The 12,921-nt window shown below is 34.4% G+C and overlaps 1 protein-coding gene across 7 annotated transcripts in view; it reads right to left on the bottom strand.

The window, feature by feature from the left end:
* The window catches only part of alpha-Spec (alpha spectrin), a 333,133-nt gene that overhangs the window by 109,174 nt on the left and 211,038 nt on the right, over nt 1–12,921 (bottom strand). For 5 of the 7 annotated variants that reach the window (XM_069839770.1, XM_069839771.1, XM_069839768.1 and 2 more), the window contains exons 23-27: nt 9,183–9,224; nt 7,261–7,409; nt 6,971–7,166; nt 3,141–3,319; nt 2,487–2,706 (exon numbers count right to left, since the gene is read on the bottom strand). In XM_069839770.1, coding sequence (XP_069695871.1) covers nt 2,487–2,706; nt 3,141–3,319; nt 6,971–7,166; nt 7,261–7,409; nt 9,183–9,224 — 786 coding nt within the window. The remainder of the gene's footprint in view (nt 1–2,486; nt 2,707–3,140; nt 3,320–6,970; nt 7,167–7,260; nt 7,410–9,182; nt 9,225–12,921) is intronic. The other 2 variants (XM_069839769.1, XM_069839767.1) reach the window with 1 other exon arrangement.

Genomic DNA, 12,921 nt, shown 5'->3' on the forward strand with positions numbered 1-12,921 from the left:
CTTTTGTATCCCTGTGTAGTAAGTCTGCCGCCTGGAATCGGAACTAGTATGACAGTCATCTGCACCTCTCTGTTAATCCCACGGTATGAGAAATGTCTCAATTTGGGTGGGGAATATGTTGAAAAATAGCTCAACAATTCTGTATCTGTTCTAATAAATCTTTCCATGAAATTGTATTTTCTTTTTATAAATGATTCCAGGGAAACTTATTTTCTGGGGAGCCCTCGTATTTGAGGTTGAGTGGCCAAAATTTGTATAAGCACTTGTTTTAACATTATTAACATGGTGGGAAAAAAAATTAACTATTTTATTTGCCCCCATGTTTGTTTGTCAGACGATAAGTTATCAATATGACAAGGGCCAAAATGACTAATGCTTATTTGCTCAAGTTGAGTCTATTTTCGTTGACATCATGAATATAATTCTCTGGTGGGTGAGCAAAAGGACTTAGTCATTATTTTTTGTGATACTAGATTTCCTTCATTAAACCTGTTTCCTAAAGGAGATCCTAAAACCAATGGTGTCAACAATAAAGAAAATCATGAAATAGCTGAAACATATCACTTTTCGGATTTACAGTAGTTTCTTAAATATTTGAAAATTCCTCCTGTAAATTTTACATAGAATGACTTAAGCCCTTTTTCCCACCCACCAGAGAATTCTCACCTGTATTTTAATCTGTTCCCAATTTAACATGTTCATGTAATGGTATAGTCACACATTACTACTTTTGCTGAGCAACTTTTGTACTGCAGCTGCAAAAGTTGTGTGTCATGTTCACATGTAAGCCAAAAATAGCACGCTGAAGGTTGCGAGTCTGTTCACATACAGGCACTACTTTTACAGCCGCAGTTTAGCTGCAGCTTTGGATCTCCATGTTGATTCTTTAATACATTTTGTGGTATGTTCGCATTAGAGTTACTCAGGCAATAGCTTATTTATCACCTCTTTTAATTATAAAATGAAGAACAAAACATTAAACTACAAAAAAGCAAAAGATGCTGGAACAAAGAAAGAACAAAACTACAGAACAATTTGAAAGTTACAAGGACTACGACAAACAGGATGAATAGGCCCTAATGTTACGGTATAAGAACTTTTTGCGAGTATTAGGAAGATTATTATTTTTTAACCCTTCTTTATTCTATATAGTGTATTTTAGTCTTCTGAAAATTTTAATTGTACTAGCAATATCTGCCGAAATCTCTTATTTTTTGTTGTGGGAATCGGCATTTGCAAATTCCATAAGTACTCTCTTGGTTCAAATAGGTTTATTATTTATTTTTCTGTTCTACTAGGATTCAGAAATTGACATTATTTTTATTATAAAGCTGTAAGTAGAAAAACAACTATATGCTTCATAATAATCAATAGCATATTCCCGTAACAATGTTGGCAATCTTCATGTTTGAAACTATGCTACTTACTTACTTATGGCTTTTAAGGAACCTGGAGGTTCATTGCCACCCTCACATATGCCTGCCATCGGTCCCTATCCTGTGCAAAATTAATCCAGTCTCTATCATCATATCCCACCTCCCTCAAATCCATTTTAATATTATCCTCTTATCTATGTCTAGGCCTCCCCAAAGGTCTTTTTCCCTCCGGCCTCCTAAGACACTATATGTATTTCTGGATTCGCCTATACGTGCTATATGCCCTGCCCATCTCAAATGTCTGGATTTGACGTTCCTAATTATGTCAGGTGAAGAATAAAATGCATGCAGTTCTGTGTTATGTAACTTTCTCCATTCTCCTGTAACTTCATCCCTCTTAGCCCCAAATATTTTCCTAAGCATCTTATTCTCAAAAACCCTTAACCTATGTTCCTCTCTCAAAGTGAGAGTCCAAGTTTCACAACCATACAAAAGAACTGGTAATATAATTTTTTTATAAATTCTAACTGAAACTATGCTACAGAAAATTAAAAAAAAAAAATTAATTATATCATTAGAAAATATACTCCGACTGTGTTGTACATTTAGTAACCGTTACAAATCATTCATTTTCATCATGTCAAACATTAAAATATATACAAACAATACAAAGCATCATTGGCACGTTTGGGTGATCACACTGTTCGCAACCTCTGCAAAAGTTTCAACAAAACCAATATCAAAAAATGCTACCTATGACTGCAACCCTAAGAACCCTGTTCACACATTGTTACTTTTAAGCTGTGCACAGCATTAAAAAATAGTGGGCAGCTGGTGCAGCAGCTGCTATGTTTCGGGTTGCACTGTTGATCACATGTCACAGTACGAGAGTTGCACAGTATTTTTTACTGCAGCACAGCAAAAGTAGCGATGTGTGACCGTACCTTAAATTATATAAGCTCGTGAAGGTTACCAACTACATCATCAGCATCAGTTGAGCAAAATCGTACCAAAACTTTTCGCAAGGACTACTAACTTAGCACAAAGTGAAATGGTTATAGATCAGAAGACATCCTCGAAATATAGCATTCCCCCCCCCCTTCCACTAACCTGCACAGCTTCTTCAGATCCTGCACACTGATGTTTGTCGATCAGGTTCTGACCCATAGCAAGCACACTTTGAATTCTGTCAGCATTTGCTGCTAACTCAGCTTCAAAAGCCTGGTGCTTCTGATGCTTGGATTGAATATTGGCTGGATCCTTGTAACTTTCTTCAGTTGCCAACTGCAGTTTCTCTGCAATCCAATTCTCCATCTCATCTGCATCTCGACTGAAAAGATATTTGCATAGTCTTGTGAGCTCAACAGTGACAGTACTAACTTCCTTGACATGCACGAGTGCACAAAAGAATCAAATAAAAATAACTGTAATCATAAAAATAATTTTTTTTTTTAATTCTGAAGATGGCAATAGTCTATTACTCTACAAAGAGTCCTATATAAAATAACACGATTTTATGATGATTACTTCTACCAACTTCCTTAAAATTTCATTGTAACATTACATACAAATCTCTTCTGACTCTTACTGTTATTTATTTACTCGTACTTCATTCATATGTTACTTTCAATTTTAAAATGTTATATCAGCAACAAGAGGAAAGAATCTCACAGAAAAAGTGCAATTTCTGTAATCATTCTATCACTTGCATGAAAGTACCGGTACTACAAAAGCAATAATCAACAACTGAAATATAAAAAGTACCTAAATTGCTGAAGTGTTTGTGACTCGCCAAGACGAGAACGTTTCTCAATAAGAGCTTCTTTCAAGTGACGCCATCTGTCCAAAACTTGACGTCGTTTCTCATCTATTGGTTGTGATGCATAATGTTCTGCTGCTATAAGCTGGTCAGCCAATGTTTGTAGAGCTGCAATCTTCTCTTCCTGAATGTAAAAATCAACAATATTACACAGAAAGTATATAAGCTATTAAAGATCCAAATACACTCCTGATTTCATATTTATACAGTGTGATTCAGAACTAACGTGCATTAACTGAGGAGGTGATCCCCTCAGGATAATGTGGTAGGAATATATCCAATAAACATAGGCCCAATTTTCAACAGATATATTAGTGTCATGCATATTGGTGTATATGCCATTTGCTCTTCTGCCTACTTTTTCCTTTCTGGAGATGATGAAATCTTTTTTGAGGTTGCGGCACCCATTATGTTCACATCATATAGCAGGATGGATGAAAACGGTGATAATGGCGGCAAAATGAGTCTGGGGTCCAATGCTCAAAGCTACCCAGCATTTCTCTTAATGAGTTGATGGAAAAACCCGGAAAGAATCTCAACCAGACAACTTGTCCAACCAGAATTCGATCCTGGACCAAACAGTTTTGCAGTCAGTATGCTGACCACAAGTCCAAAGTGGTAGAATTTTATTGAAAATACATAAAGTAATAAAAATTATTTATCCTCCAGTTCATCCAGTCCTAACATGTCTTTATTTTCTTCAAAACCATTATTGTAATTTTTCATTTCTATATCTCTAAAGAAAAGTTAATCAAGTCTCTCACTAAAAGTGTTTGTTTTTTTTTTACAATATTTAGATTTTCCTTTTCCATTTAAATCCAAGACCAATGGTGAATCTTCTCACACTTGTAGAACTATACTGGAAATTAATCTTTTTCTATTTTACTAATAATCTCTTTATGCTGATATAGAATCCTACATCTAATATCTATAGGACGAACCGTAAGTAATGTCATTAATTTCAGAGGGATTTTCTTTGAGATATTAAAAAAAAAAGTTTAATATGGCTTCCCTTTCGAGATAAAAAAATGTTTTATATGAAACATTTCATAGCGTGTTTTGAGAAAGCCATTGATTTAATTCCCAATATGATCAATCAATTTAAGAGAGCAGTGTATTATGATAAACAATGAAAACAATTTTAGTTTTTTCCTTTAAATGTGCAGAAATTTGATCCAAACAAATGTAACTTTTCGTTCTGCAAAGGATTTTTAAAATGTTACATTTGTTCTGATCAAATTTCTGTACATTTAAAAGACAAAACTAAAATTCTTTCAATCATATATTATCATAATACACTGCTTTCTTAAACCGACTGAGCATATTGGGAATTAAATTAATCACTTTCTCAAAACAAGCTATCATTAATGTTTGATATAAAACAATTTTCATCTCGAAAAGGGAGCAAAAACGATCAAAACTGTATTAAACTTTTTTGTTTGAAATAGCTCAAAGAATAATCCCCCAAAATTAATGACATTACTTACGGTTCACCCTATATATTAAAATTTCCGGCTGTTGCAATGGAATTGTTTTTACTTCTAATTTTATTTTAAGCAACAGTACAGGCTCTATAGTTGTAGAAATCATGCAACTTCACAATTAACTATCACAGGTCGTAAGACTCTTCTGAATGCAATTTCAACACAGACTGTACTGCGTAGTCCAGGTAGTCTAGGAATACTGTTTTCTAATAACTAAGGGGAGTAACGTCTGGAATGCAATAAAATGAGTAGCAGCAATCTATCAAAGTTAAGGACAAACATAAAAATTGGTTGCATTGCTTATAATATGACATTATAAAGTCTGTATTATAGATAATGAATCAGGTTTGAGTCTTCAATATAGTACATTTCAGTAATATTTTATTTTCATGTACTCTATAGTTGCTAGCTTTTAATCGTAGTCTGACATCCAGATTGCCAGCTCTCTCAGCTGATATTTTTCCTGTCACATGACAAGTGATCCTTTGTGTAACTAGTGAATTATTTATATATGTAAATCAAGATAATCTTACCTGAATTTCAAGGCAGTTGCTCAAAATATCCTCCATTACGTTCTATACATATGTTGTAGTGACATATGAAGTTCTTGGACACATATACGAAGTCGAAAAAAATCAATGCACCAATTGCCACACAGCAATCTCACAGCTCGGTAAGAGTGACAGAAACTTAGGTTTTCTTTAATGTCGGCCCACAATACTATATATGGATTTTTGTAATCAGTTTTTGCACCTAAACTGCATTCATTCATCTATCTGAACTCTACTGAGAAATACGTATTTTCACCAATAGTTAGATACAAAGTACAGCAATCCATTTTCCTTGTTGAAACATATCTACTGAATTGAATTATTTTGCCTACGCCTTTAATAATTTGTTTACCATTTTTTTTTTTAACTTTGGCTTTATTAGTCTGATTTTTAGGGCAATAATTTGGTAAATTAATTAATCGTGCGAGTTGTGTTTACTGAAGTTTCAGTAGTGCTTTCCAGAGACTACACAGCTATCGAAATATAGCGTTGTTGTTAAATTACTTAATAAATGGTACAAAACAGATTCCGTTCTCGATAAGAGGAAACATTCTACACAACTAATACGCAATATTAGCTCCAGCGAGTGTATCAGAACTTTATATATCGTTGCACCATGTATATACAATCTCATAAGTCATAATAGAAGACATATTTTTGAGCAATTATTCTGGCATAGGATTCTCTCCAATTCCTTAAATAAATAATTCATTACATGGATCACTTGCCAGACTGTAGTGTCATGAGACGGCAAGAATGTTATCCACGAAAGCTGCAGATCTGACTGCCAGACTATAGTGCTTAGAGATAATAGGAATGCTGGTCCCTTAGGTTTGACTCATACTATATACAGGAAATCAGGTGAAGTAATGAATCACCCTTGACCAACTTGTATGTAACTCTTACAGTTGAGTTAACACATTATAACAGCAGATATCTCACAAGACTCAAAAGTGAGAAATTCACTTACGAGCAACAATTCCACATTAGCTACCAGTATTGTAACCATTGAAAATCTCCCAGTAACAATGAAACTGGTAACTTACTAATGACTGATATATTAGTCTTAATGTTCTAAGTTTTATTTTGTACCAGTACTATATTTTAATGACTGTAACTCTGTTATTACCTGTACGCAAACAACAATAACTCTGCAAATAGTGAAAATTGGATCCATGTTTATAGGAACTTTTCATATCATAGTAACCTGAGGGATCACTAAAATTATGACCACCTGCCTAGTACCGTGATGGACATCCTTTTGCCATAGAATGGCATGTACCTACAATAACATTGATTCACAAAGTGTCTATGCACTTCTGAAGAAATGTTCAACCATAGCATTTATATAGTAGTCCATTGTTCAGGTATGGAGGATGTTGGTGTATCCAGCTGTTCAACCTGGTGTTTCTTAACATCCCTTCAGATGCTCAATAGATATATCTTCGGATTTTGGGACCAATCTAAGAGGTGAAAAGCATCCAAGGTATTTTGGTTCTGAAATGGATGCACTGAAGTAACAATTTACCCTTTTGCAGTCTCAGATAAATTGCAACCTTATCCATCACAATCGCACAACAGATACTGTTAACTAATACTAAGACTACTCTTCTGTACCATCTGAATTGAGATAATGGAACTCTCCATTCTAGTGTCACTGCCATGTCTCTTTCCAGTTTTAGTGCAGTTGTCATAATTCAGTGATCATTCAGTGTATAACCATTCATATTATGTCATTACATGTGCATTGATAGCCTTATCGAAGTCCTCATGTTTTTTGATGAGAGCCTCAACATTATCTCCTTTAGAGTCCACTTCTTCTGCTGCCAAGAAAGCTTCACGAGCTGACATCCAGTTTTCAGCCTGTTCACAATCTCTGTAGAAGAGCTGCAATTCCAAGCACTGATCGAGCTGCATTCGTCTAGCAATCCATGCCCTAGAAATATAAGACCATGGGAGAATGCTGAACAATTCTTATCAATGTTGGTTACGTACAAACACACAGGAAATTACAACTGCATGCCACTTACTTTTCGAGTTCTTGCCGAGCTTCAGTCATACTTTCTAACTTTTCTTGTATTTCAACACTGGCATAATGGCCAGACTGCAACAACTGCTGCCCAAACAGTTCAAAAGCTTGGAATGTTCCAGCACGCGCATCAATCTCTGTGCGATGTTCCTGAAACAATATGAACACAATAAATGGCTCATCAAATTCTGAATGTGCAAAATAAAAACTGTGCTATTAAGTACCATACATATTTATTCTTGAAGGAACTGTACTATACATTAACATTAAAAGAACATAAATTAAAAAAAGAAGACAATCAATGTAGTCACATGAAATAATAACACTGGAATTTTTACTAAACAAACATCAAGCAACACAGGCTGGTGACGCATGGAGGGGGTTGGCCTAGGGAAAAGTGGAGTTGCCTGCTCGAAACCTGGACCAGAGAACCTTAGTGTGATCAGTTGGTGTGGGTTTGGGACTGAACAAGGTCGCAGTGCTGGGCCATAGTGCCCCCCATTAAATTCAAACATTAAGCAAAAATATATAAATATCTGTATATATAAAAGCAACAATTAAGATCTTACAAACACTATAATGCTATGATTTATTCATTGAACAGCAATCCTGGTTCTAAGTGGACCTTTTACATCATTAAATAGTAAAAGAATGCCATGAACATAAAATATCTGTTGGTTGGTTGGTTTCCAATGGCCATGTTTAGGATCATGTAACCCACTTTGTTTGTTGCTTCCCAGTAGATGGTGTTCAGATTTTTTGAATATCTGTTGATGAGATGTTTCCGAACTAAATTTTATACCTTTTAAAAACTGAATGTATACTTTACATTCTTTGTTTTGTATACAATATTGCACAAGTTTGTAACATTGTTTTCGACTTTTATTTTTCTTATTTTATTTTATTTTTTGATTTGCATTCAAAATTACATTATTTAAATATAATAAAAAAAACTATGAAGCTATATAAAGTAAAATTTTGAATAAAGTTACAAAATTTCTGTTCTGAAAGATTTCTTTTCAAATATAATAATAAGTAAAAAAATGTATTTTAATATTGGTGGTTTTTCATTCAGTTTACACATTACTCTTACTATGAACATCCAGTCATGTTTCATGAATATCAACAGATCTCTGAAGTTGTTCAGGGAAAATAAGAAGCCGAGATATTCTGGAGGTACTGTTGCGGTATTTTCACATTATTCTAAACTTCAGATATCGAAAAACACCACTCACTGTCGAAATTCTCAACAGACAATACAAATATTGAAGAGAATTTTACTTCTAATATCAATCAGGCAAATTTCATACATAAAGTCTTTCAAACAGACTTGACATGGCTGCTTGATTTACTTCTCTTTCAAATGATGCTGTGCTTTGGATTTTTTAAATCTAATTTTTGGTTTTTTACTTGCAACATTTGCACCCAGGCAAACATGGTAACCACTATATTATCACGAACGACGATAAATTAATTGTATAAAATAAAAATTGGAGGATGTTTGAAGTCCTTTAACACAAAATTCAAAATTATTTAAGAATTAAGGCAGATTTATTCTTGAACTAATGCGAATTCAACTTGCCTATTATGAAGAAGTTATAACAAATCTGAAAGTAATCTAATGCAAGTTACAGGATGTATACAAAAATAAAGATTATGAATATGCATCTCTTATTAATTAATGAGCATTACTTTATGTATAAACATTTGTTAGTACAGCTACCTCCAATTATTATAGTAGACATAAAATTAATACTTGGATTAAAATGTTTATCACTAAACATGCTTTGTATAAACTGTAATGTACTGTCTGATAATGTGAAATGTTATTTTTTATCAGCCTTTTATGCTAATTGTGTTAAAACTGCATACAAAACATTACACAATGCCAATTGGCCACTGCACACTAGACAAGCAGTGTACCTGTGGAACCCCATAGTGGGCATCTATCTCTGCTCGGTGGTTCTACAAGAAAAGAACATCAAAATCACCTTTTCATATGTCCAATAGGCTTAATGTCATATTAAAATACTACTTCATAATAATACTTTAACATAACACATAAAAAGCAATTAAGTTAATTAAAAGTTTGATTTAAAAAAGATTTCATCAATAATCCACAAAGAACACTATAATTTAGGCTAAGAGAGTTATATTAAAAATCAACATACAAATTTGTTATATATGTATATAAGGTTTTGTAATTCAGTCTGCATGTTGCGGATAAGCAATGTCAAGAAGTTGTAGTTCTGATATGGACATTTACAATGTAATAGTTATTGTTTATCTCGCAGAAAATACGTAATTACATGTTTAGACAAAGTAAGTACCGTATTTACCCGAATACAAGACAGCATTTTTATCCAACTGCCATCTTGAAAATAATCATTTTGCATAAATAATGTGAATTTTCGAAAGTTAGCTGCCATTAACAAATGTTTATTCATTACATGGCGGCATATAAAATGCTCAATAATGACAATGCCATCCAGTTAAAACATATAGAAAATTCCCACGATATGGAAAACAGTCATGTTAAAACTTTGGAACATTGTCGACATAAGGGAAAGATGTATGATGACATTAACATACTTGGTGTTAGTTGATTTAGCTGCTACTATGAAGATGGGTAATATAGAGAAACACAAAATGCAAGTGATAAGTGGCCTTATGATAGGCCTACTAATTTTAAATTACTAATTATCAGAGACTGGTTTTATAAGCACTAGAAGTTAATATTTCTACTCGGTATAGTTTTTAAATATACAAGCAATGCCCCCACTCCTTTTAAATGCCATTAAATATTTCCTTTTTGTACAGTTTACTGTCTTTAATGCTCTCAATCACCACATACAAATCAGCAACTGGTTTACAAGATGCATTGACCAGTTTTTGGTATCTCAGTTCTCTATTATTACATTTCCTCCTAATGGACACCACAGCCATTCAACTACACTGGTGTCATTTTAAACTTATGCCTATAAAGCCGGTCTCTATTAGTTATATATAAATTACATGAAAGAACATGGGAACAGTGGCGGTTCATGTCCTTTCCCGCAAATTTTTCTCATAACTAAACATTAGTCTACATCAATATTTACTCTATATCTGTTTGTGTTCTATCTTACTTCCATTACAGTCAACTCAAAATGTTGTAATGTATCAAATATGCTTTATCTGTTGTATTGTACAATATGTCGAGGTCAGTAGTGGCCTGTGGTTACAAAAGTTGGCAGTTCTGCATGAAAAATAGTGTATTTAGCAAACACATGCTGTTTATTTCATCTAAATCGGACAACACGTGTAATTACAGCCCCTTCTCGAAGTTGACTGTGCACCCAAAATTGTACTCCAACTATCCGCATGCCCTACCCACCCCGTACGCTACACCTCTCCCACCTGGCACAACTATTCACGTAGTGGAGATATGCCCCACATGTTGATACCTGAATGAACAACCATCAGGAACTTTCTATCATTCAAACACTTTTAACTCCTACCAAATTTCGTTATGCCAATTTTTCTAGCCTACACTCATTCTGGCAGATGGAATTGTAAGACATTATCACGTCAGATAGCTGGGAGTTCCTACAGATTTGCAATAAAGTATCGTAACTTGAATAGTTTGTGAACATGTTTGTTGCATTACTAAATTTAATTCTTTGGCATAACAGTGCAAGAAATGAGCCGTAGGACACACACACATACACATTTAGATGGCTGGATGGATGGATATATCTTTTCTGTAACTCTTCATGTTTCCCACTCATAATGTTAGTCCCGCCATTAACACAGCACAATTAATTTATGTGGTTCAGTAACTGGCTGAATTTCCGTTAGGCCTATATTCCATTAAGGTAGTATGCACCAAACTTTCAGCGTCATGTTTTGGTGGCAATAAAGAGAAATTTCCAAAACCTTTCTAGTGGTACTTCATCTTTGATATAAAGGATGAAGAACTAAAACCATTTAATTTAAATTTAATTTAATTGTGATTTTGTGGCAGTGTCTGTTGTTTTGTCTGCAATTATTGCAACATAACAAGCTTCTTTAAGTTCCTTCGATAATTTTATTGCTATCCAGCAATTCATTTGAACTGTTTTTGTAGTTCCTTTGAATTGTGACAAGCACTATAAATGATCTTTAAAAGTTTAATCCAAATGTGGAGTAAAATCCGTCAAACCCCAAAATATTCAGCGGTTTGTTGAATCTTCTGATTCTGCCAAGTCCTCACATCGCTAATTCAAATGCATCACAGAATTTCACAGTTAAATATTTTTTTACAGAACATACTCTATCTATACTCAAACATTTTCATCTTGTTTCTGAATGTTAGTCCAATACGTAGAATCAGGCTGTGTTTCAATATTTTAATATTTCTAGCAGTGACGAATCTGTTTGATTTGAAACTAGATTTCGAATTTTCATGCTTTTCAATGAACTAAATCCTTCACTCCAGTCTTTGTCCAAGTACGAGTATTTTCTCCTGGAAACAGAAGACATGGATGGGGGGGGGGGGGGAAGTGTTTTGATGAGCACAGCAAAAAACCAATCGTTTCCATTACACATTTACATTACGATATTAAAATGACTAGTATATGATTTTCCTCGACTTTATCCAGAAATTTCAATATTTAAATTTGGTGTAGGACATCCTAATTTCCTAAGTTGACGTGCAATTTCTCTTTTAATTTCGAAAAGAGTTGGTTGATCAAGTTTTCATTTCATTCATTTTTAATATAAAATATTTTCTTAGAAACACTGACTAAACACAACACACCACCCACAGCACTATACACACTGGAACTGTAATGATATACAGTAAGTCCAGAAGCATATGTGTTCTCCTAACGCAGGTCATAAAGAGATGAGGGTGTTGGCGGTTCTTTTTGTATATTCAGAGAGCTGCTTGAGTTGGAGCTCTAATGCAGTCTTATGGGATGGTGAAGGAAACCAGTTTCCTGATGCCGACTACTGTATGTTGAACCAAATACTCTACAATGATAATACTGGAAAGTTCACGGTAAAAGTGGCGAATGACTTGTCAGTGCTATCTAGCAGCAGGGATTGTAGGCAGCGAGGATGACGTGACGAATAGCTCGATAAACTGTGATATGAGCTTTGTTCTTGAACAAACACATGATGTCGTAAGGATTATTCTCATTCTAGTTGCACACAGTGTCAAATGTGGAAATGTTTCTTCTGTGTTTTGTAAAAACTACGCTTAGCAAAATATGCTACATCTTTCTTCAGATTTCCAAAAGATATAGACTGCGAGTAGTCGTGTAAATACCAGCAGAATATTAATTTTCTGTTACAAGATTATTATTATACTTACTTACTGGCTTTTAAGGAACCTGGAGGTTCACTGCCGCCCTCACATAAGCCCGCCATTGGTCCCTATCCTGAGCAAGATTAATCCATTCTCTATCATCATATCCCACTCCCCTCAAATTCATTTTAATATTATCTTCCCATCTACGTCTCGGCCTCCCCAAAGGTCTTTTTCCCTCCTGCCTCCCAACTAACACTCTATATGCATTTCTGGATCCACCCATACGTGCTACATGCCATGCCCATCTCAAACGTCTGGATTTAATGCTCCTAATTATGTCAGGTGAAGAATACAATGAGTGCAGTTCTGTGTTGTGTAACTTTCTCC

Source organism: Periplaneta americana, chromosome 11, assembly GCF_040183065.1.
Source record: "Periplaneta americana isolate PAMFEO1 chromosome 11, P.americana_PAMFEO1_priV1, whole genome shotgun sequence".
Taxonomy (NCBI): domain Eukaryota; kingdom Metazoa; phylum Arthropoda; class Insecta; order Blattodea; family Blattidae; genus Periplaneta; species Periplaneta americana.